We start from the raw sequence: 21,938 nt of genomic DNA, 5'->3' as shown, positions 1-21,938 counted from the left end.
GGAATGAGTACTTGGTGTTAGGCCCATCAACAAGGAAGATTTGGTGTTAGGCCCATCGGGACTGAGTACTTGGTGTTAGGCCTATCGAGAATGAGTACTTGGCGTTAGGCCCATTGGGACTGAGTACTTGGTGTTAGGCCCATCGGGACTGAGTACTTGGTGTTAGGCCCATCGGGAATGAGTACTTGGTGTTAGGCCCATCGGGAATGAGTACTTGGTGTTAGGCCCATCGGGAATGAGTACTTGGTGTTAGGCCCATCGGGAATGAGTACTTGGTGTTAGGCCCATTGGGACTGAGTACTTGGTGTTAGGCCCATTGGGACTGAGTACTTGGTGTTAGGCCCATCAACAAGGAAGACTTGGTGTTAGGCCCATCGGGAATGAGTACTTGGTGTTAGGCCCATCAACAAGGAAGAATTGGTGTTAGGCCCATCGGGAATGAGTACTTGGTGTTAGGCCCATCGGGACTGAGTACTTGGTGTTAGGCCCATCGGGAATGAGTACTTGGTGTTAGGCCCATCGGGAATGAGTTATGCCCATCGGGAATGAGTACTTGGTGTTAGGCCCATCAAAAAGGAAGACTTGGTGTTAGGCCCATCGGGACTGAGTACTTGGTGTTAGGCCCATTGGGAATGAGTACTTGGTGTTAGGCCCATCTGGAATGAGTACTTGGTGTTAGGCCTGTCAAGAATGAGTACTTGGTGTTAGGCCCATCGAGAATGAGTACTTGGTGTTAGGCCCATCGGGAATGAGTACTTGGTGTTAGCCCCATCAACAAGGAAGACTTGGTGTTAGGCCCATTGGGACTGAGTACTTGGTGTTAGACCCATCGGGACTGAGTACTTGGTGTAAGGCCCATCGGGAATGAGTATTTGGTTTTCGGCCCATCGGGAATGAGTACTTGGTGTTAGGCCCATCGGGAATGAGTTCTTGGTGTAAGGCCCATCGGGAATAAGTTCTTGGTGTTAGGCCCATCGGGAATGAGTTATGCCCATTGGGAATGAGTACTTGGTGTTAGGCCCATTGGGAATGAGTACTTGGTGTTAGGCCCATCAACAAGGAAGATTTGGTGTTAGGCCCATCGGGACTGAGTACTTGGTGTTAGGCCCATCGGGAATGAGTACTTGATTTTAGGCCCATCAACAAGGAAGACTTGGTGTTAGGCCCATCGGGACTGAGGTGTTAGGCTTGAGTACTTGTGTTAGGCCCATCGGGAATGAGTACTTGGTGTTAGGCCCATCGGGAATGAGTACTTGGTGTTAGGCCTATCAACAAGGAAGACTTGGTGTTAGGCCCATTGGGACTGAGTACTTGGTGTTAGGCCCATCGGGAATGAGTACTTGGTGTTAGGCCCATCGGGAATGAGTACTTGGTGTTAGGCCCATTGGGACTGAGTACTTGGTGTTAGGCCCATTAGGACTGAGTACTTGGTGTTAGGCCCATCAACAAGAAGACTTGGTGTTAGGCCCATCGGGAATGAGTACTTGGTGTTAGGCCCATCGGGACTGAGTACTTGGGGTTAGGCCCATCGGGAATGAGTACTTGGTGTTAGGCCCATTGGGAATGAGTTATGCCCATTGGGAATGAGTACTTAGTGTTAGGCCCATCGGGAATGAGTACTTGGTGTAAGGCCCATCGGGAATGAGTTCTGCCCATCGGGAATGAGTACTTGGTGTTAGGCCCATCGGGAATGAGTACTTGGTGTTAGGCCCATCTGGAATGAGTACTTGGTGTTAGGCCCATCAACAAGGAAGATTTGGTGTTAGGCCCATCGGGACTGAATACTTGGTGTTAGGCCCATCGGGAATGAGTACTTGGTGTTAGGCCCATCGGGAATGAGTACTTGGTGTTAGGCCCATCAATGAGTTATGCCCATCGGGAATGAGTACTTGGTGTTAGGCCCATCGGGAATGAGTACTTGGTGTAAGGCCCATCGGGAATGAGTTCTGCCCATCGGGAATGAGTACTTGGTGTTAGGCCCATCGGGAATGAGTACTTGGTGTTAGGCCCATCTGGAATGAGTACTTGGTGTTAGGCCCATCAACAAGGAAGATTTGGTGTTAGGCCCATCGGGACTGAATACTTGGTGTTAGGCCCATCGGGAATGAGTACTTGGTGTTAGGCCCATTGGGACTGAGTACTTGGTGTTAGGCCCATTGGGACTGAGTACTTGGTGTTAGGCCCATCGGGAATGAGTACTTGGTGTTAGGCCCATCGGGAATGAGTACTTGGTGTTAGGCCCATCGGGAATGAGTACTTGGTGTTAGGCCCATCGGGAATGAGTACTTGGTGTTAGGCCCATTGGGACTGAGTACTTGGTGTTAGGCCCATTGGGACTGAGTACTTGGTGTTAGGCCCATCAACAAGGAAGACTTGGTGTTAGGCCCATCGGGAATGAGTACTTGGTGTTAGGCCCATCAACAAGGAAGAATTGGTGTTAGGCCCATCGGGAATGAGTACTTGGTGTTAGGCCCATCGGGACTGAGTACTTGGTGTTAGGCCCATCGGGAATGAGTACTTGGTGTTAGGCCCATCGGGAATGAGTTATGCCCATCGGGAATGAGTACTTGGTGTTAGGCCCATCGGGAATGAGTACTTGGTGTTAGGCCCATCGGGAATGAGTACTTGGTGTTAGGCCCATCTGGAATGAGTACTTGGTGTTAGGCCCATCAGCAAGGAAGATTTGGTGTTAGCCCCATCGGGACTGAATACTTGGTGTTAGGCCCATCGGGAATGAGTACTTGGTGTTAGGCCCATTGGGACTGAGTACTTGGTGTTAGGCCCATCAACAAGGAAGACTTGGTGTTAGGCCCATCGGGAATGAGTACTTGGTGTTAGGCCCATCGGGACTGAGTACTTGGTGTTAGGCCCATCGGGAATGAGTACTTGGTGTTAGGCCCATCGGGAATGAGTTATGCCCATCGGGAATGAGTACTTGGTGTAAGGCCCATCGGGAATGAGTACTTGGTGTTAGGCCCATCGGGAAGGATTTATGGCCATCGGGAATGAGTACTTGGTGTTAGGCCCATCGGGCTTGAGTACTTGGTGTTAGGCCCATCTGGAATGAGTACTTGGTGTTAGGCCCATCAACAAGGAAGATTTGGTGTTAGGCCCATCGGGACTGAATACTTGGTGTTAGGCCCATCGGGAATGAGTACTTGGTGTTAGGCCCATCAACAAGGAAGACTTGGTGTTAGGCCCATCAGGACGGAGTACTTGTTGTTAGGCCCATCGGGAATGAGTACTTGGTGTTAGGCCCATCTGGAATGAGTACTTGGTGTTAGGCCCATCAACAAGGAAGATTTGGTGTTAGGCCCATCGGGAATGAGTACTTGGTGTTAGGCCCATCAACAAGGAAGACTTGGTGTTAGGCCCATCGGGACTGAGTACTTGGTGTTAGGCCCATCGGGAATGAGTACTTGGTGTTAGGCCCATCGGGAATGAGTACTTGGTGTTAGGCCCATCAACAAGGAAGACTTGGTGTTAGGCCCATTGGGACTGAGTACTTGGTGTTAGGCCCATCGGGAATGAGTACTTGGTGTTAGGCCCATCGGGAATGAGTACTTGGTGTTAGGCCCATTGGGACTGAGTACTTGGTGTTAGGCCCATCAACAAGGAAGACTTGGTGTTAGGCCCATTGGGACTGAGTACTTGGTGTTAGGCCCATCGGGAATGAGTACTTGGTGTTAGGCCCATCGGGAATGAGTACTTGGTGTTAGGCCCATTGGGACTGAGTACTTGGTGTTAGGCCCATCAACAAGGAAGACTTGGTGTTAGGCCCATCGGGAATGAGTACTTGGTGTTAGGCCCATCGGGACTGAGTACTTGGTGTTAGGCCCATCGGGAATGAGTACTTGGTGTTAGGCCCATCGGGAATTAGTTATGCCCATCGGGAATGAGTACTTGGTGTTAGGCCCATCGGGAATGAGTACTTGGTGTAAGGCCCATCGGGAATGAGTACTTGGTGTTAGGCCCATCGGGAATGAGTTCTGCCCATCGGGAATGAGTACTTGGTGTTAGGCCCATCGGGAATGAGTACTTGGTGTTAGGCCCATCTGGAATGAGTACTTGGTGTTAGGCCCATCAACAAGGAAGATTTGGTGTTAGGCCCATCGGGACTGAATACTTGGTGTTAGGCCCATCGGGAATGAGTACTTGGTGTTAGGCCCATTGGGACTGAGTACTTGGTGTTAGGCCCATTGGGACTGAGTACTTGGTGTTAGGCCCATCAACAAGGAAGACTTGGTGTTAGGCCCATCGGGACTGAGTACTTGGTGTTAGGCCCATCGGGAATGAGTACTTGGTGTTAGGCCCATCGGGAATGAGTACTTGGTGTTAGGCCCATTGGGACTGAGTACTTGGTGTTAGGCCCATTGGGACTGAGTACTTGGTGTTAGGCCCATCAACAAGGAAGACTTGGTGTTAGGCCCATCGGGACTGAGTACTTGGTGTTAGGCCCATCGGGAATGAGTACTTGGTGTTAGGCCCATCGGGAATGAGTACTTGGTGTTAGGCCCATCAACAAGGAAAACTTGGTGTTAGGCCCATTGGGACTGAGTACTTGGTGTTAGGCCCATCGGGAATGAGTACTTGGTGTTAGGCCCATCGGGAATGAGTACTTGGTGTTAGGCCCATCGGGAATGAGTACTTGGTGTTAGGCCCATTGGGACTGAGTACTTGGTGTTAGGCCCATTGGGACTGAGTACTTGGTGTTAGGCCCATCAACAAGGAAGAATTGGTGTTAGGCCCATCGGGAATGAGTACTTGGTGTTAGGCCCATCGGGACTGAGTACTTGGTGTTAGGCCCATCGGGAATGAGTACTTGGTGTTAGGCCCATCGGGAATGAGTTATGCCCATCGGGAATGAGTACTTGGTGTTAGGCCCATCGGGAATGAGTACTTGGTGTTAGGCCCATCGGGAATGAGTACTTGGTGTTAGGCCCATCTGGAATGAGTACTTGGTGTTAGGCCCATCAGCAAGGAAGATTTGGTGTTAGCCCCATCGGGACTGAATACTTGGTGTTAGGCCCATCGGGAATGAGTACTTGGTGTTAGGCCCATTGGGACTGAGTACTTGGTGTTAGGCCCATCAACAAGGAAGACTTGGTGTTAGGCCCATCGGGAATGAGTACTTGGTGTTAGGCCCATCGGGACTGAGTACTTGGTGTTAGGCCCATCGGGAATGAGTACTTGGTGTTAGGCCCATCGGGAATGAGTTATGCCCATCGGGAATGAGTACTTGGTGTAAGGCCCATCGGGAATGAGTACTTAGTGTTAGGCCCATCGGGAATGAGTACTTGGTGTAAGGCCCATCGGGAATGAGTTCTGCCCATCGGGAATGAGTACTTGGTGTTAGGCCCATCGGGAATGAGTACTTGGTGTTAGGCCCATCTGGAATGAGTACTTGGTGTTAGGCCCATCAACAAGGAAGATTTGGTGTTAGGCCCATCGGGACTGAATACTTGAATTAGGCCCATCGGGAATGAGTACTTGGGTTAGGCCCATCGGGAATGAGTACTTGGTGTTAGGCCCATTGGGAATGAATGAGTTATGCCCATCGGGAAGGAGTACTTGGTGTTAGGCCCATCGGGAATGAGTACTTGGTGTTCGGGGAATGAGTTCTGCCCATCGGGAATGAGTACTTGGTGTTAGGCCCATCGGGAATGAGTACTTGGTGTTAGGCCCATCTGGAATGAGTACTTGGTGTTAGGCCCATCAACAAGGAAGATTTGGTGTTAGGCCCATCGGGACTGAATACTTGGTGTTAGGCCCATCGGGAATGAGTACTTGGTGTTAGGCCTATCGAGAATGAGTACTTGGTATTAGGCCCATTGGGACTGAGTACTTGGTGTTAGGCCCATCGGGAATGAGTACTTGGTGTTAGGCCCATCGGGAATGAGTACTTGGTGTTAGGCCCATCGGGAATGAGTACTTGGTGTTAGGCCCATCGGGAATGAGTACTTGGTGTTAGGCCCATCGGGAATGAGTACTTGGTGTTAGGCCCATTGGGACTGAGTACTTGGTGTTAGGCCCATCAACAAGGAAGACTTGGTGTTAGGCCCATCGGGAATGAGTACTTGGTGTTAGGCCCATCAACAAGGAAGAATTGGTGTTAGGCCCATCGGGAATGAGTACTTGGTGTTAGGCCCATCGGGACTGAGTACTTGGTGTTAGGCCCATCGGGAATGAGTACTTGGTGTTAGGCCCATCGGGAATGAGTTATGCCCATCGAATGAGTACTTGGTGTTAGGCCCATCGGGAATGAGTACTTGGTGTTAGGCCCATCGGGAATGAGTACTTGGTGTTAGGCCCATCTGGAATGAGTACTTGGTGTTAGGCCCATCAGCAATGAAGATTTGGTGTTAGCCCCATCGGGACTGAATACTTGGTGTTAGGCCCATCGGGAATGAGTACTTGGTGTTAGGCCCATTGGGACTGAGTACTTGGTGTTAGGCCCATCAACAAGGAAGACTTGGTGTTAGGCCCATCGGGAATGAGTACTTGGTGTTAGGCCCATCGGGACTGAGTACTTGGTGTTAGGCCCATCGGGAATGAGTACTTGGTGTTAGGCCCATCGGGAATGAGTTATGCCCATCGGGAATGAGTACTTGGTGTAAGGCCCATCGGGAATGAGTACTTGGTGTTAGGCCCATCGGGAAGGATTTATGGCCATCGGGAATGAGTACTTGGTGTTAGGCCCATCGGGCTTGAGTACTTGGTGTTAGGCCCATCTGGAATGAGTACTTGGTGTTAGGCCCATCAACAAGGAAGATTTGGTGTTAGGCCCATCGGGACTGAATACTTGGTGTTAGGCCCATCGGGAATGAGTACTTGGTGTTAGGCCCATCAACAAGGAAGACTTGGTGTTAGGCCCATCAGGACGAGTACTTGTTGTTAGGCCCATCGGGAATGAGTACTTGGTGTTAGGCCCATCTGGAATGAGTACTTGGTGTTAGGCCCATCAACAAGGAAGATTTGGTGTTAGGCCCATCGGGAATGAGTACTTGGTGTTAGGCCCATCAACAAGGAAGACTTGGTGTTAGGCCCATCGGGACTGAGTACTTGGTGTTAGGCCCATCGGGAATGAGTACTTGGTGTTAGGCCCATCGGGAATGAGTACTTGGTGTTAGGCCCATCAACAAGGAAGACTTGGTGTTAGGCCCATTGGGACTGAGTACTTGGTGTTAGGCCCATCGGGAATGAGTACTTGGTGTTAGGCCCATCGGGAATGAGTACTTGGTGTTAGGCCCATTGGGACTGAGTACTTGGTGTTAGGCCCATCAACAAGGAAGACTTGGTGTTAGGCCCATTGGGACTGAGTACTTGGTGTTAGGCCCATCGGGAATGAGTACTTGGTGTTAGGCCCATCGGGAATGAGTACTTGGTGTTAGGCCCATTGGGACTGAGTACTTGGTGTTAGGCCCATCAACAAGGAAGACTTGGTGTTAGGCCCATCGGGAATGAGTACTTGGTGTTAGGCCCATCGGGACTGAGTACTTGGTGTTAGGCCCATCGGGAATGAGTACTTGGTGTTAGGCCCATCGGGAATTAGTTATGCCCATCGGGAATGAGTACTTGGTGTTAGGCCCATCGGGAATGAGTACTTGGTGTAAGGCCCATCGGGAATGAGTACTTGGTGTTAGGCCCATCGGGAATGAGTTCTGCCCATCGGGAATGAGTACTTGGTGTTAGGCCCATCGGGAATGAGTACTTGGTGTTAGGCCCATCTGGAATGAGTACTTGGTGTTAGGCCCATCAACAAGGAAGATTTGGTGTTAGGCCCATCGGGACTGAATACTTGGTGTTAGGCCCATCGGGAATGAGTACTTGGTGTTAGGCCCATTGGGACTGAGTACTTGGTGTTAGGCCCATTGGGACTGAGTACTTGGTGTTAGGCCCATCAACAAGGAAGACTTGGTGTTAGGCCCATCGGGACTGAGTACTTGGTGTTAGGCCCATCGGGAATGAGTACTTGGTGTTAGGCCCATCGGGAATGAGTACTTGGTGTTAGGCCCATCAACAAGGAAAACTTGGTGTTAGGCCCATTGGGACTGAGTACTTGGTGTTAGGCCCATCGGGAATGAGTACTTGGTGTTAGGCCCATCGGGAATGAGTACTTGGTGTTAGGCCCATCGGGAATGAGTACTTGGTGTTAGGCCCATTGGGACTGAGTACTTGGTGTTAGGCCCATTGGGACTGAGTACTTGGTGTTAGGCCCATCAACAAGGAAGACTTGGTGTTAGGCCCATCGGGAATGAGTACTTGGTGTTAGGCCCATCGGGAATGAGTACTTGGTGTTAGGCCCATCGGGAATGAGTTATGCCCATCGGGAATGAGTACTTGGTGTTAGGCCCATCGGGAATGAGTACTTGGTGTTAGGCCCATCGGGAATGAGTACTTGGTGTTAGGCCCATCTGGAATGAGTACTTGGTGTTAGGCCCATCAGCAAGGAAGATTTGGTGTTAGCCCCATCGGGACTGAATACTTGGTGTTAGGCCCATCGGGAATGAGTACTTGGTGTTAGGCCCATTGGGACTGAGTACTTGGTGTTAGGCCCATCAACAAGGAAGACTTGGTGTTAGGCCCATCGGGAATGAGTACTTGGTGTTAGGCCCATCGGGACTGAGTACTTGGTGTTAGGCCCATCGGGAATGAGTACTTGGTGTTAGGCCCATCGGGAATGAGTTATGCCCATCGGGAATGAGTACTTGGTGTAAGGCCCATCGGGAATGAGTACTTGGTGTTAGGCCCATCGGGAATGATTTATGGCCATCGGGAATGAGTACTTGGTGTTAGGCCCATCGGGCTTGAGTACTTGGTGTTAGGCCCATCTGGAATGAGTACTTGGTGTTAGGCCCATCAACAAGGAAGATTTGGTGTTAGGCCCATCGGGACTGAATACTTGGTGTTAGGCCCATCGGGAATGAGTACTTGGTGTTAGGCCCATCAACAAGGAAGACTTGGTGTTAGGCCCATCAGGACGGAGTACTTGTTGTTAGGCCCATCGGGAATGAGTACTTGGTGTTAGGCCCATCTGGAATGAGTACTTGGTGTTAGGCCCATCAACAAGGAAGATTTGGTGTTAGGCCCATCGGGAATGAGAACTTGGTGTTAGGCCCATCAACAAGGAAGACTTGGTGTTAGGCCCATCGGGACTGAGTACTTGGTGTTAGGCCCATCGGGAATGAGTACTTGGTGTTAGGCCCATCGGGAATGAGTACTTGGTGTTAGGCCCATCAACAAGGAAGACTTGGTGTTAGGCCCATTGGGACTGAGTACTTGGTGTTAGGCCCATCGGGAATGAGTACTTGGTGTTAGGCCCATCGGGAATGAGTACTTGGTGTTAGGCCCATTGGGACTGAGTACTTGGTGTTAGGCCCATCAACAAGGAAGACTTGGTGTTAGGCCCATTGGGACTGAGTACTTGGTGTTAGGCCCATCGGGAATGAGTACTTGGTGTTAGGCCCATCGGGAATGAGTACTTGGTGTTAGGCCCATTGGGACTGAGTACTTGGTGTTAGGCCCATCAACAAGGAAGACTTGGTGTTAGGCCCATCGGGAATGAGTACTTGGTGTTAGGCCCATCGGGACTGAGTACTTGGTGTTAGGCCCATCGGGAATGAGTACTTGTGTTAGGCCCATCGAATGAGTTATGCCCATCGGGAATGAGTACTTGGTGTAAGGCCCATCGGGAATGAGTACTTGGTGTTAGGCCCATCGGGAATGATTTATGGCCATCGGGAATGAGTACTTGGTGTTAGGCCCATCGGGCTTGAGTACTTGGTGTTAGGCCCATCTGGAATGAGTACTTGGTGTTAGGCCCATCAACAAGGAAGATTTGGTGTTAGGCCCATCAGGACGGAGTACTTGTTGTTAGGCCCATCGGGAATGAGTACTTGGTGTTAGGCCCATCTGGAATGAGTACTTGGTGTTAGGCCCATCAACAAGGAAGATTTGGTGTTAGGCCCATCGGGAATGAGTACTTGGTGTTAGGCCCATCAACAAGGAAGACTTGGTGTTAGGCCCATCGGGACTGAGTACTTGGTGTTAGGCCCATCGGGAATGAGTACTTGGTGTTAGGCCCATCGGGAATGAGTACTTGGTGTTAGGCCCATCAACAAGGAAGACTTGGTGTTAGGCCCATTGGGACTGAGTACTTGGTGTTAGGCCCGTCGGGAATGAGTACTTGGTGTTAGGCCCATCGGGAATGAGTAGGTGTTAGGCCCATTGGGACTGAGTACTTGGTGTTAGGCCCATCAACAAGGAAGACTTGGTGTTAGGCCCATTGGGACTGAGTACTTGGTGTTAGGCCCATCGGGAATGAGTACTTGGTGTTAGGCCCATCGGGAATGAGTACTTGGTGTTAGGCCCATTGGGACTGAGTACTTGGTGTTAGGCCCATCAACAAGGAAGACTTGGTGTTAGGCCCATCGGGAATGAGTACTTGGTGTTAGGCCCATCGGGACTGAGTACTTGGTGTTAGGCCCATCGGGAATGAGTACTTGGTGTTAGGCCCATCGGGAATGAGTTATGCCCATCGGGAATGAGTACTTGGTGTAAGGCCCATCGGGAATGAGTACTTGGTGTTAGGCCCATCGGGAATGATTTATGGCCATCGGGAATGAGTACTTGGTGTTAGGCCCATCGGGCTTGAGTACTTGGTGTTAGGCCCATCTGGAATGAGTACTTGGTGTTAGGCCCATCAACAAGGAAGATTTGGTGTTAGGCCCATCGGGACTGAATACTTGGTGTTAGGCCCATCGGGAATGAGTACTTGGTGTTAGGCCCATCAACAAGGAAGACTTGGTGTTAGGCCCATCAGGACGGAGTACTTGTTGTTAGGCCCATCAGGAATGAGTACTTGGTGTTAGGCCCATCTGGAATGAGTACTTGGTGTTAGGCCCATCAACAAGGAAGATTTGGTGTTAGGCCCATCGGGAATGAGTACTTGGTGTTAGGCCCATCAACAAGGAAGACTTGGTGTTAGGCCCATCGGGACTGAGTACTTGGTGTTAGGCCCATCGGGAATGAGTACTTGGTGTTAGGCCCATCGGGAATGAGTACTTGGTGTTAGGCCCATCAACAAGGAAGACTTGGTGTTAGGCCCATTGGGACTGAGTACTTGGTGTTAGGCCCATCGGGAATGAGTACTTGGTGTTAGGCCCATCGGGAATGAGTACTTGGTGTTAGGCCCATTGGGACTGAGTACTTGGTGTTAGGCCCATCAACAAGGAAGACTTGGTGTTAGGCCCATTGGGACTGAGTACTTGGTGTTAGGCCCATCGGGAATGAGTACTTGGTGTTAGGCCCATCGGGAATGAGTACTTGGTGTTAGGCCCATTGGGACTGAGTACTTGGTGTTAGGCCCATCAACAAGGAAGACTTGGTGTTAGGCCCATCGGGAATGAGTACTTGGTGTTAGGCCCATCGGGACTGAGTACTTGGTGTTAGGCCCATCGGGAATGAGTACTTGGTGTTAGGCCCATCGGGAATTAGTTATGCCCATCGGGAATGAGTACTTGGTGTTAGGCCCATCGGGAATGAGTACTTGGTGTAAGGCCCATCGGGAATGAGTACTTGGTGTTAGGCCCATCGGGAATGAGTTCTGCCCATCGGGAATGAGTACTTGGTGTTAGGCCCATCGGGAATGAGTACTTGGTGTTAGGCCCATCTGGAATGAGTACTTGCTGTTAGGCCCATTGGGACTGAGTACTTGGTGTTAGGCCCATTGGGACTGAGTACTTGGTGTTAGGCCCATCAACAAGGAAGACTTGGTGTTAGGCCCATCGGGAATGAGTACTTGGTGTTAGGCCCATCAACAAGGAAGACTTGGTGTTAGGCCCATCGGGACTGAGTACTTGGTGTTAGGCCCATCTGGAATGAGTACTTGCTGTTAGGCCCATCGGGAATGAGTACTTGGTGTTAGGCCCATCAACAAGGAAGACTTGGTGTTAGGCCCATTGGGACTGAGTACTTGGTGTTAGGCCCATCGGGAATGAGTACTTGGTGTTAGGCCCATCGGGAATGAGTACTTGGTGTTAGGCCCATCGGGAATGAGTACTTGGTGTTAGGCCCATTGGGACTGATACTTGGTGTTAGGCCCATTGGGACTGAGTACTTGGTGTTAGGCCCATCAACAAGGAAGACTTGGTGTTAGGCCCATCGGGAATGAGTACTTGGTGTTAGGCCCATGGGGACTGAGTACTTGGTGTTAGGCCCATTGGGACTGAGTACTTGGTGTTAGGCCCATCAACAAGGAAGACTTGGTGTTAGTCCCATTGGGAATGAGTACTTGGTGTTAGGCCCATCGAGAATGAGTACTTGGTGTTAGGCCTGTCGGGAATAAGTACTTGGTGTTAGGCCTATCGAGAATGAGTACTTGGTGTTAGGCCCGTCGGGAATGAGTACTTGGTGTTAGGCCCATCAACAAGGAAGTCTTGGTGTTAGGCTCATCGTGACTGAGTACTTGGTGTAAGGCCCATCGGGAATGAGTACTTGGTGTTAGGCCCATCGGGAATGAGTACTTGGTGTTAGGCCCATCAACAAGGAAGACTTGGTGTTAGGCCCATTGGGACTGAGTACTTGGTGTTAGGCCCATCGGGAATGAGTACTTGGTGTTAGGCCCATCAACAAGGAAGACTTGGTGTTAGGCCCATCAGGACGGAGTACTTGTTGTTAGGCCCATCGGGAATGAGTACTTGGTGTTAGGCCCATCTGGAATGAGTACTTGGTGTTAGGCCCATCAACAAGGAATATTTGGTGTTAGGCCCATCGGGAATGAGTACTTGGTGTTAGGCCCATCAACAAGGAAGACTTGGTGTTAGGCCCATCGGGACTGAGTACTTGGTGTTAGGCCCATCGGGAATGAGTACTTGGTGTTAGGCCCATCGGGAATGAGTACTTGGTGTTAGGCCCATCAACAAGGAAGACTTGGTGTTAGGCCCATTGGGACTGAGTACTTGGTGTTAGGCCCATCGGGAATGAGTACTTGGTGTTAGGCCCATCGGGAATGAGTACTTGGTGTTAGGCCCATTGGGACTGAGTACTTGGTGTTAGGCCCATCAACAAGGAAGACTTGGTGTTAGGCCCATTGGGACTGAGTACTTGGTGTTAGGCCCATCGGGAATGAGTACTTGGTGTTAGGCCCATCGGGAATGAGTACTTGGTGTTAGGCCCATTGGGACTGAGTACTTGGTGTTAGGCCCATCAACAAGGAAGACTTGGTGTTAGGCCCATCGGGAATGAGTACTTGGTGTTAGGCCCATCGGGACTGAGTACTTGGTGTTAGGCCCATCGGGAATGAGTACTTGGTGTTAGGCCCATCTGGAATGAGTACTTGGTGTTAGGCCCATCAACAAGGAAGATTTGGTGTTAGGCCCATCGGGACTGAATACTTGGTGTTAGGCCCATCGGGAATGAGTACTTGGTGTTAGGCCCATTGGGACTGAGTACTTGGTGTTAGGCCCATTGGGACTGAGTACTTGGTGTTAGGCCCATCAACAAGGAAGACTTGGTGTTAGGCCCATCGGGACTGAGTACTTGGTGTTAGGCCCATCGGGAATGAGTACTTGGTGTTAGGCCCATCGGGAATGAGTACTTGGTGTTAGGCCCATCAACAAGGAAAACTTGGTGTTAGGCCCATTGGGACTGAGTACTTGGTGTTAGGCCCATCGGGAATGAGTACTTGGTGTTAGGCCCATCGGGAATGAGTACTTGGTGTTAGGCCCATCGGGAATGAGTACTTGGTGTTAGGCCCATTGGGACTGAGTACTTGGTGTTAGGCCCATTGGGACTGAGTACTTGGTGTTAGGCCCATCAACAAGGAAGAATTGGTGTTAGGCCCATCGGGAATGAGTACTTGGTGTTAGGCCCATCGGGACTGAGTACTTGGTGTTAGGCCCATCGGGAATGAGTACTTGGTGTTAGGCCCATCGGGAATGAGTTATGCCCATCGGGAATGAGTACTTGGTGTTAGGCCCATCGGGAATGAGTACTTGGTGTTAGGCCCATCGGGAATGAGTACTTGGTGTTAGGCCCATCTGGAATGAGTACTTGGTGTTAGGCCCATCAGCAAGGAAGATTTGGTGTTAGCCCCATCGGGACTGAATACTTGGTGTTAGGCCAATCGGGAATGAGTACTTGGTGTTAGGCCCATTGGGACTGAGTACTTGGTGTTAGGCCCATCAACAAGGAAGACTTGGTGTTAGGCCCATCGGGAATGAGTACTTGGTGTTAGGCCCATCGGGACTGAGTACTTGGTGTTAGGCCCATCGGGAATGAGTACTTGGTGTTAGGCCCATCGGGAATGAGTTATGCCCATCGGGAATGAGTACTTGGTGTAAGGCCCATCGGGAATGAGTACTTGGTGTTAGGCCCATCGGGAATGATTTATGGCCATCGGGAATGAGTACTTGGTGTTAGGCCCATCGGGCTTGAGTACTTGGTGTTAGGCCCATCTGGAATGAGTACTTGGTGTTAGGCCCATCAACAAGGAAGATTTGGTGTTAGGCCCATAGGGACTGAATACTTGGTGTTAGGCCCATCGGGAATGAGTACTTGGTGTTAGGCCCATCAACAAGGAAGACTTGGTGTTAGGCCCATCAGGACGGAGTACTTGTTGTTAGGCCCATCGGGAATGAGTACTTGGTGTTAGGCCCATCTGGAATGAGTACTTGGTGTTAGGCCCATCAACAAGGAAGATTTGGTGTTAGGCCCATCGGGAATGAGTACTTGGTGTTAGGCCCATCAACAAGGAAGACTTGGTGTTAGGCCCATCGGGACTGAGTACTTGGTGTTAGGCCCATCGGGAATGAGTACTTGGTGTTAGGCCCATCGGGAATGAGTACTTGGTGTTAGGCCCATCAACAAGGAAGACTTGGTGTTAGGCCCATTGGGACTGAGTACTTGGTGTTAGGCCCATCGGGAATGAGTACTTGTGTTAGGCCCATCGGGAATGAGTACTTGGTGTTAGGCCCATTGGGACTGAGTACTTGGTGTTAGGCCCATCAACAAGGAAGACTTGGTGTTAGGCCCATTGGGACTGGTACTTGGTGTTAGGCCCATCGGGAATGAGTACTTGGTGTTAGGCCCATCGGGAATGAGTACTTGGTGTTAGGCCCATTGGGACTGAGTACTTGTGTTAGGCCCATCAACAAGGAAGACTTGGTGTTAGGCCCATTGGGACTGAGTACTTGGTGTTAGGCCCATCAACAAGAAGACTTGGTGTTAGGCCCATCGGGAATGAGTACTTGGTGTTAGGCCCATCGGGAATGAGTTATGCCCATCGGGAATGAGTGTTAGGCCCATCGGGAATGAGTACTTGGTGTTAGGCCCATCGGGAATGATTTATGGCCATCGGGAATGAGTACTTGGTGTTAGGCCCATCGGGCTGAGTACTTGGTGTTAGGCCCATCTGGAATGAGTACTTGGTGTTAGGCCCATCAACAAGGAAGATTTGGTGTTAGGCCCATCAGGACGGAGTACTTGTTGTTAGGCCCATCGGGAATGAGTACTTGGTGTTAGGCCCATCTGGAATGAGTACTTGGTGTTAGGCCCATCAACAAGGAAGATTTGGTGTTAGGCCCATCGGGAATGAGTACTTGGTGTTAGGCCCATCAACAAGGAAGACTTGGTGTTAGGCCCATCGGGACTGAGTACTTGGTGTTAGGCCCATCGGGAATGAGTACTTGGTGTTAGGCCCATCGGGAATGAGTACTTGGTGTTAGGCCCATCAACAAGGAAGACTTGGTGTTAGGCCCATTGGGACTGAGTACTTGGTGTTAGGCCCATCAACAAGAGACTTGGTGTTAGGCCCATCAGGAATGAGTACTTGGTGTTAGGCCCATTGGGACTGAGTACTTGGTGTTAGGCCCATCAACAAGGACGACTTGGTGTTAGGCCCATTGGGACTGAGTACTTGGTGTTAGGCCCATCGGGAATGAGTACTTGGTGTTAGGCCCATCGGGAATGAGTACTTGGTGTTAGGCCCATTGGGACTGAGTAGGTGTTAGGCCCATCAACAAGGAAGACTTGGTGTTAGGCCCATCGGGAATGAGTACTTGGTGTTAGGCCCATCGGGACTGAGTACTTGGTGTTAGGCCCATCGGGAATGAGTACTTGGTGTTAGGCCCATCGGGAATGAGTTATGCCCATCGGGAATGAGTACTTGGTGTAGGCCCATCGGGAATGAGTACTTGGTGTTAGGCCCATCGGGAATGATTTATGGCCATCGGGAATGAGTACTTGGTGTTAGGCCCATCGGGCTTGAGTACTTGGTGTTAGGCCCATCTGGAATGAGTACTTGGTGTTAGGCCCATCAACAAGGAAGATTTGGTGTTAGGCCCATCGGGACTGAATACTTGGTGTTAGGCCCATCGGGAATGAGTACTTGGTGTTAGGCCCATCAACAAGGAAGACTTGGTGTTAGGCCCATCAGGACGGAGTACTTGTTGTTAGGCCCATCAGGAATGAGTACTTGGTGTTAGGCCCATCTGGAATGAGTACTTGGTGTTAGGCCCATCAACAAGGAAGATTTGGTGTTAGGCCCATCGGGAATGAGTACTTGGTGTTAGGCCCATCAACAAGGAAGACTTGGTGTTAGGCCCATCGGGACTGAGTACTTGGTGTTAGGCCCATCGGGAATGAGTACTTGGTGTTAGGCCCATCGGGAATGAGTACTTGGTGTTAGGCCCATCAACAAGGAAGACTTGGTGTTAGGCCCATTGGGACTGAGTACTTGGTGTTAGGCCCATCAACAAGGAAGACTTGGTGTTAGGCCCATTGGGACTGAGTACTTGGTGTTAGGCCCATCGGGAATGAGTACTTGGTGTTAGGCCCATCGGGAATGAGTACTTGGTGTTAGGCCCATTGGGACTGAGTACTTGGTGTTAGGCCCATCAACAAGGAAGACTTGGTGTTAGGCCCATTGGGACTGAGTACTTGGTGTTAGGCCCATCGGGAATGAGTACTTGGTGTTAGGCCCATCGGGAATGAGTACTTGGTGTTAGGCCCATTGGGACTGAGTACTTGGTGTTAGGCCCATCAACAAGGAAGACTTGGTGTTAGGCCCATCGGGAATGAGTACTTGGTGTTAGGCCCATCGGGACTGAGTACTTGGTGTTAGGCCCATCGGGAATGAGTACTTGGTGTTAGGCCCATCGGGAATTAGTTATGCCCATCGGGAATGAGTACTTGGTGTTAGGCCCATCGGGAATGAGTACTTGGTGTAAGGCCCATCGGGAATGAGTACTTGGTGTTAGGCCCATCGGGAATGAGTTCTGCCCATCGGGAATGAGTACTTGGTGTTAGGCCCATCAACAATGAGTACTTGGTGTTAGGCCCATCTGGAATGAGTACTTGGTGTTAGGCCCATTGGGACTGAGTACTTGGTGTTAGGCCCATTGGGACTGAGTACTTGGTGTTAGGCCCATCAACAAGGAAGACTTGGTGTTAGGCCCATCGGGAATGAGTACTTGGTGTTAGGCCCATCAACAAGGAAGACTTGGTGTTAGGCCCATCGGGACTGAGTACTTGGTGTTAGGCCCATCTGGAATGAGTACTTGGTGTTAGGCCCATCGGGAATGAGTACTTGGTGTTAGGCCCATCAACAAGGAAGACTTGGTGTTAGGCCCATTGGGACTGAGTACTTGGTGTTAGGCCCATCGGGAATGAGTACTTGGTGTTAGGCCCATCGGGAATGAGTACTTGGTGTTAGGCCCATCGGGAATGAGTACTTGGTGTTAGGCCCATTGGGACTGATACTTGGTGTTAGGCCCATTGGGACTGAGTACTTGGTGTTAGGCCCATCAACAAGGAAGACTTGGTGTTAGGCCCATCGGGACTGAGTACTTGGTGTTAGGCCCATCGGGAATGAGTACTTGGTGTTAGGCCCATCGGGAATGAGTACTTGGTGTTAGGCCCATCGGGAATGAGTACTTGGTATAAAGCCCATCGGGAATGAGTACTTGGTGTTAGGCCCATTGGGACTGAGTACTTGGTGTTAGGCCCATCAACAAGGAAGACTTGGTGTTAGGCCCATCGGGAATGAGTACTTGGTGTTAGGCCCATGGGGACTGAGTACTTGGTGTTAGGCCCATTGGGACTGAGTACTTGGTGTTAGGCCCATCAACAAGGAAGACTTGGTGTTAGTCCCATTGGGAATGAGTACTTGGTGTTAGGCCCATCGAGAATGAGTACTTGGTGTTAGGCCTGTCGGGAATAAGTACTTGGTGTTAGGCCTATCGAGAATGAGTACTTGGTGTTAGGCCCGTCGGGAATGAGTACTTGGTGTTAGGCCCATCAACAAGGAAGTCTTGGTGTTAGGCTCATCGTGACTGAGTACTTGGTGTAAGGCCCATCGGGAATGAGTACTTGGTGTTAGGCCCATCGGGAATGAGTACTTGGTGTTAGGCCCATCAACAAGGAAGACTTGGTGTTAGGCCCATTGGGACTGAGTACTTGGTGTTAGGCTCATCGTGACTGAGTACTTGGTGTAAGGCCCATCGGGAATGAGTACTTGGTGTTAGGCCTATCGAGAATGAGTACTTGGTATTAGGCCCATTGGGACTGAGTACTTGGTGTTAGGCCCATCGGGAATGAGTACTTGGTGTTGGGCCCATTGGTAATGAGTACTTGGTGTTAGACCCGTCGGGAATGAGTACTTGGTGTTAGGCCCATTGGGAATGAGTACTTGGTGTCAGGCCCATCGGGAATGAGTACTTGGTGTTAGGCCCATGGGGACTGAGTACTTGGTGTTAGGCCCATTGGGACTGAGTACTTGGTGTTAGGCCCATCAACAAGGAAGACTTGGTGTTAGTCCCATTGGGAATGAGTACTTGGTGTTAGGCCCATCGAGAATGAGTACTTGGTGTTAGGCCTGTCGGGAATAAGTACTTGGTGTTAGGCCTATCGAGAATGAGTACTTGGTGTTAGGCCCGTCGGGAATGAGTACTTGGTGTTAGGCCCATCAACAAGGAAGTCTTGGTGTTAGGCTCATCGTGACTGAGTACTTGGTGTAAGGCCCATCGGGAATGAGTACTTGTGTTAGGCCCATCGGGAATGAGTACTTGGTGTTAGGCCCATCAACAAGGAAGACTTGGTGTTAGGCCCATTGGGACTGAGTACTTGGTGTTAGGCCCATCGGGAATGAGTACTTGGTGTAAGGCCCATCGGGAATGAGTACTTGGTGTTAGGCCTATCGAGAATGAGTACTTGGTATTAGGCCCATTGGGACTGAGTACTTGGTGTTAGGCCCATCGGGAATGAGTACTTGGTGTTGGGCCCATTGGTAATGAGTACTTGGTGTTAGGCCCATTGGGAATGAGTACTTGGTGTTAGGCCCATTGGGAATGAGTACTTGGTGTCAGGCCCATCGGGAATGAGTACTTGGTGTTAGGCTCATGCAGTGTAGCATCCCTGATTCACTGTCTCTGTCTGTTGGCCCAGTGCTGCTAATCAGTGGACATTTTGGAGTGGCAAAAGCTGGAAAGTCTCTGAAAAGAGATTGACAATATTACGATAAAAGCCCAGGGTTTGTGGTTGATTAATGCCAAACACGAAAGGAAGCTGTTGTAAGAATTGCTCAAAAACCCAATTCAATCTCTCCTTCTATTCTTTTTTGATATACAAATATATATATATTTTTTCTTTTTAATGTCTATTTGTATGTATCTTTGAATGAATCTCTGAAGATAAATGTTTGTTTGTTTTCTATTCTCTACAATATATTTTAAGGGGTAAAGATAAAAGCTGTGGACATTCTTTGATCATCTCTCTTTTCTCTCTTTGTCTCCGTTCCTTCCATCTATCTTTACCTCCTCTCTTCCACTCTTCTTCTCCAAAGGTATCCATAGCAGTCATGGACCAGTGCGTAAGTAAACCAAAACATTTATATATATAACCCGCCATAACGGACAACTGCATTGCAGTTTCATTGTTCTTATTTAGGTGATGTGGAGAGGTGTATTTGCATTGGAGCTGTTAAATCAGCTTTTCACCTACCAGCGTTATACCTACCAGTGTTATACCTACCAGCATTATACCTACCAGTGTTATACCTACCAGTGTTATACCTACCAGCATTATACCTACCAGCATTATACCTACCAGTGTTATACCTACCAGCGTTATACCTACCAGCGTTATACCTACCAGTGTTATACCTACCAGTGTTATACCTGTTATACCTACCAGTGTTATACCTACCAGCGTTATACCTACCAGCGTTATACCTACCAGCGTTATACCTACCAGCATTATACCTACCAGCATTATACCTACCAGCGTTATACCTACCAGTGTTATACCTACCAGTGTTATACCTACCAGCATTATACCTACCAGCATTATACCTACCAGCGTTATACCTACCAGCATTATACCTACCAGCGTTATACCTACCAGTGTTATACCTACCAGTGTTATACCTGTTATACCTACCAGTGTTATACCTGTTATACCTACCAGCATTATACCTACCAGCATTATACCTACCAGCGTTATACCTACCAGCGTTATACCTACCAGTGTGATACCTACCAGTGTTATACCTACCAGTATTATACCTACCAGCATTATACCTACCAGTGATATACCTACCAGCATTATACCTACCAGCATTATACCTACCAGCGTTATACCTTCCAGCATTATACCTACCAGCATTATACCTACCAGTGATATACCTACCAGCATTATACCTACCAGCGTTATACCTACCAGCGTTATACCTACCAGTGTGATACCTACCAGTGTTATACCTACCAGTATTATACCTACCAGCATTATACCTACCAGTGATATACCTACCAGCATTATACCTACCAGCGTTATACCTTCCAGCATTATACCTACCAGCATTATACCTACCAGTGATATACCTACCAGCGTTATACCTACCAGTGTTATACCTACCAGCATTATACCTACCAGTGTTATACCTACCAGTGATATACCTACCAGCATTATACCTACCGGTTTTATACCTACCGGTGTTATACCTACCAGCTTTTCACCTACCAGCGTTATACCTACCAGTGTTATACCTACCAGTGTTATACCTACTGGCATTATACCTACCGGCGTTATACCTACCGGTTTTATACCTACCGGCGTTATACCTTCCAGCGTTATACCTACCAGCATTATACCTACCAGTATTATACCTGTTATACCTACCAGTGTTATACCTACCCTACCGGTGTTATACCTACCGGCTTTATACCTACCAGCATTATACCTACCAGCATTAAACCTACCAGCATTATACCTAGCAGTGTTATACCTACCAGTGTTATACCTACCAGCATTATACCTACCAGCATTATACCTACCAGCATTATACCTACCAGCATTATACCTACCGGCGTTATACCTACCAGTGTTATACCTGTTATACCTACCAGCATTATACCTACCAGCGTCATACCTACCAGTGTTATACCTACCGGCGTTATACCTACCAGTGTTATACCTGTTATACCTACCAGCATTATACCTACCAGCGTCATACCTACCAGTGTTATACCTACCAGCATTATACCTACCGGTGTTTTATACCTACCAGCGTTATACCTACCAGCATTATACCTACCAGTGTTATACCTGCACTGAGTCACATTAGTAATAATCCTATGTAGCCTTGTTACACTGGAAGGTTTGTTTTAATATACACCTATTATTTTGTTGAATGATTTTCAATTTGAATGTCTTTATTTTTATTTAGCCTACCCTTTCTCCTTCTGGACTTGAGTGGGATGGGTGTGGCTTCGTGACAAGCGAGTGGGATGGGTGTGGCTTCGTGACAAGCGAGTGGGATGGGTGTGGCTTCGAGACAAGCGAGTGGGATGGGTGTGGCTTCGTGACAAGCGAGTGGGATGGGTGTGGCTTCGTGACAAGCGAGTGGGATGGGTGTGGCTTTGAGACAAGCGAGTGGGATGGGT

The 21,938-nt window shown here is 49.5% G+C and overlaps 1 protein-coding gene across 3 annotated transcripts in view; it reads left to right on the top strand.

Moving 5' to 3' along the window:
• LOC124042178 (netrin-G1-like) overlaps nt 1–21,938 on the top strand; it is a 198,229-nt gene that overhangs the window by 119,918 nt on the left and 56,373 nt on the right. For all 3 annotated transcript variants that reach the window (XM_046360579.1, XM_046360580.1, XM_046360581.1), the window contains exon 5: nt 19,841–19,867. In XM_046360579.1, coding sequence (XP_046216535.1) covers nt 19,841–19,867 — 27 coding nt within the window. The remainder of the gene's footprint in view (nt 1–19,840; nt 19,868–21,938) is intronic.

Source organism: Oncorhynchus gorbuscha, linkage group LG08 (genome assembly GCF_021184085.1).
Source record: "Oncorhynchus gorbuscha isolate QuinsamMale2020 ecotype Even-year linkage group LG08, OgorEven_v1.0, whole genome shotgun sequence".
Classification (NCBI taxonomy): Eukaryota; Metazoa; Chordata; class Actinopteri; order Salmoniformes; family Salmonidae; genus Oncorhynchus; species Oncorhynchus gorbuscha.
Note: the sequence above shows the minus strand (reverse complement) of the source record. Positions and strands in the feature narration are given on the sequence as shown.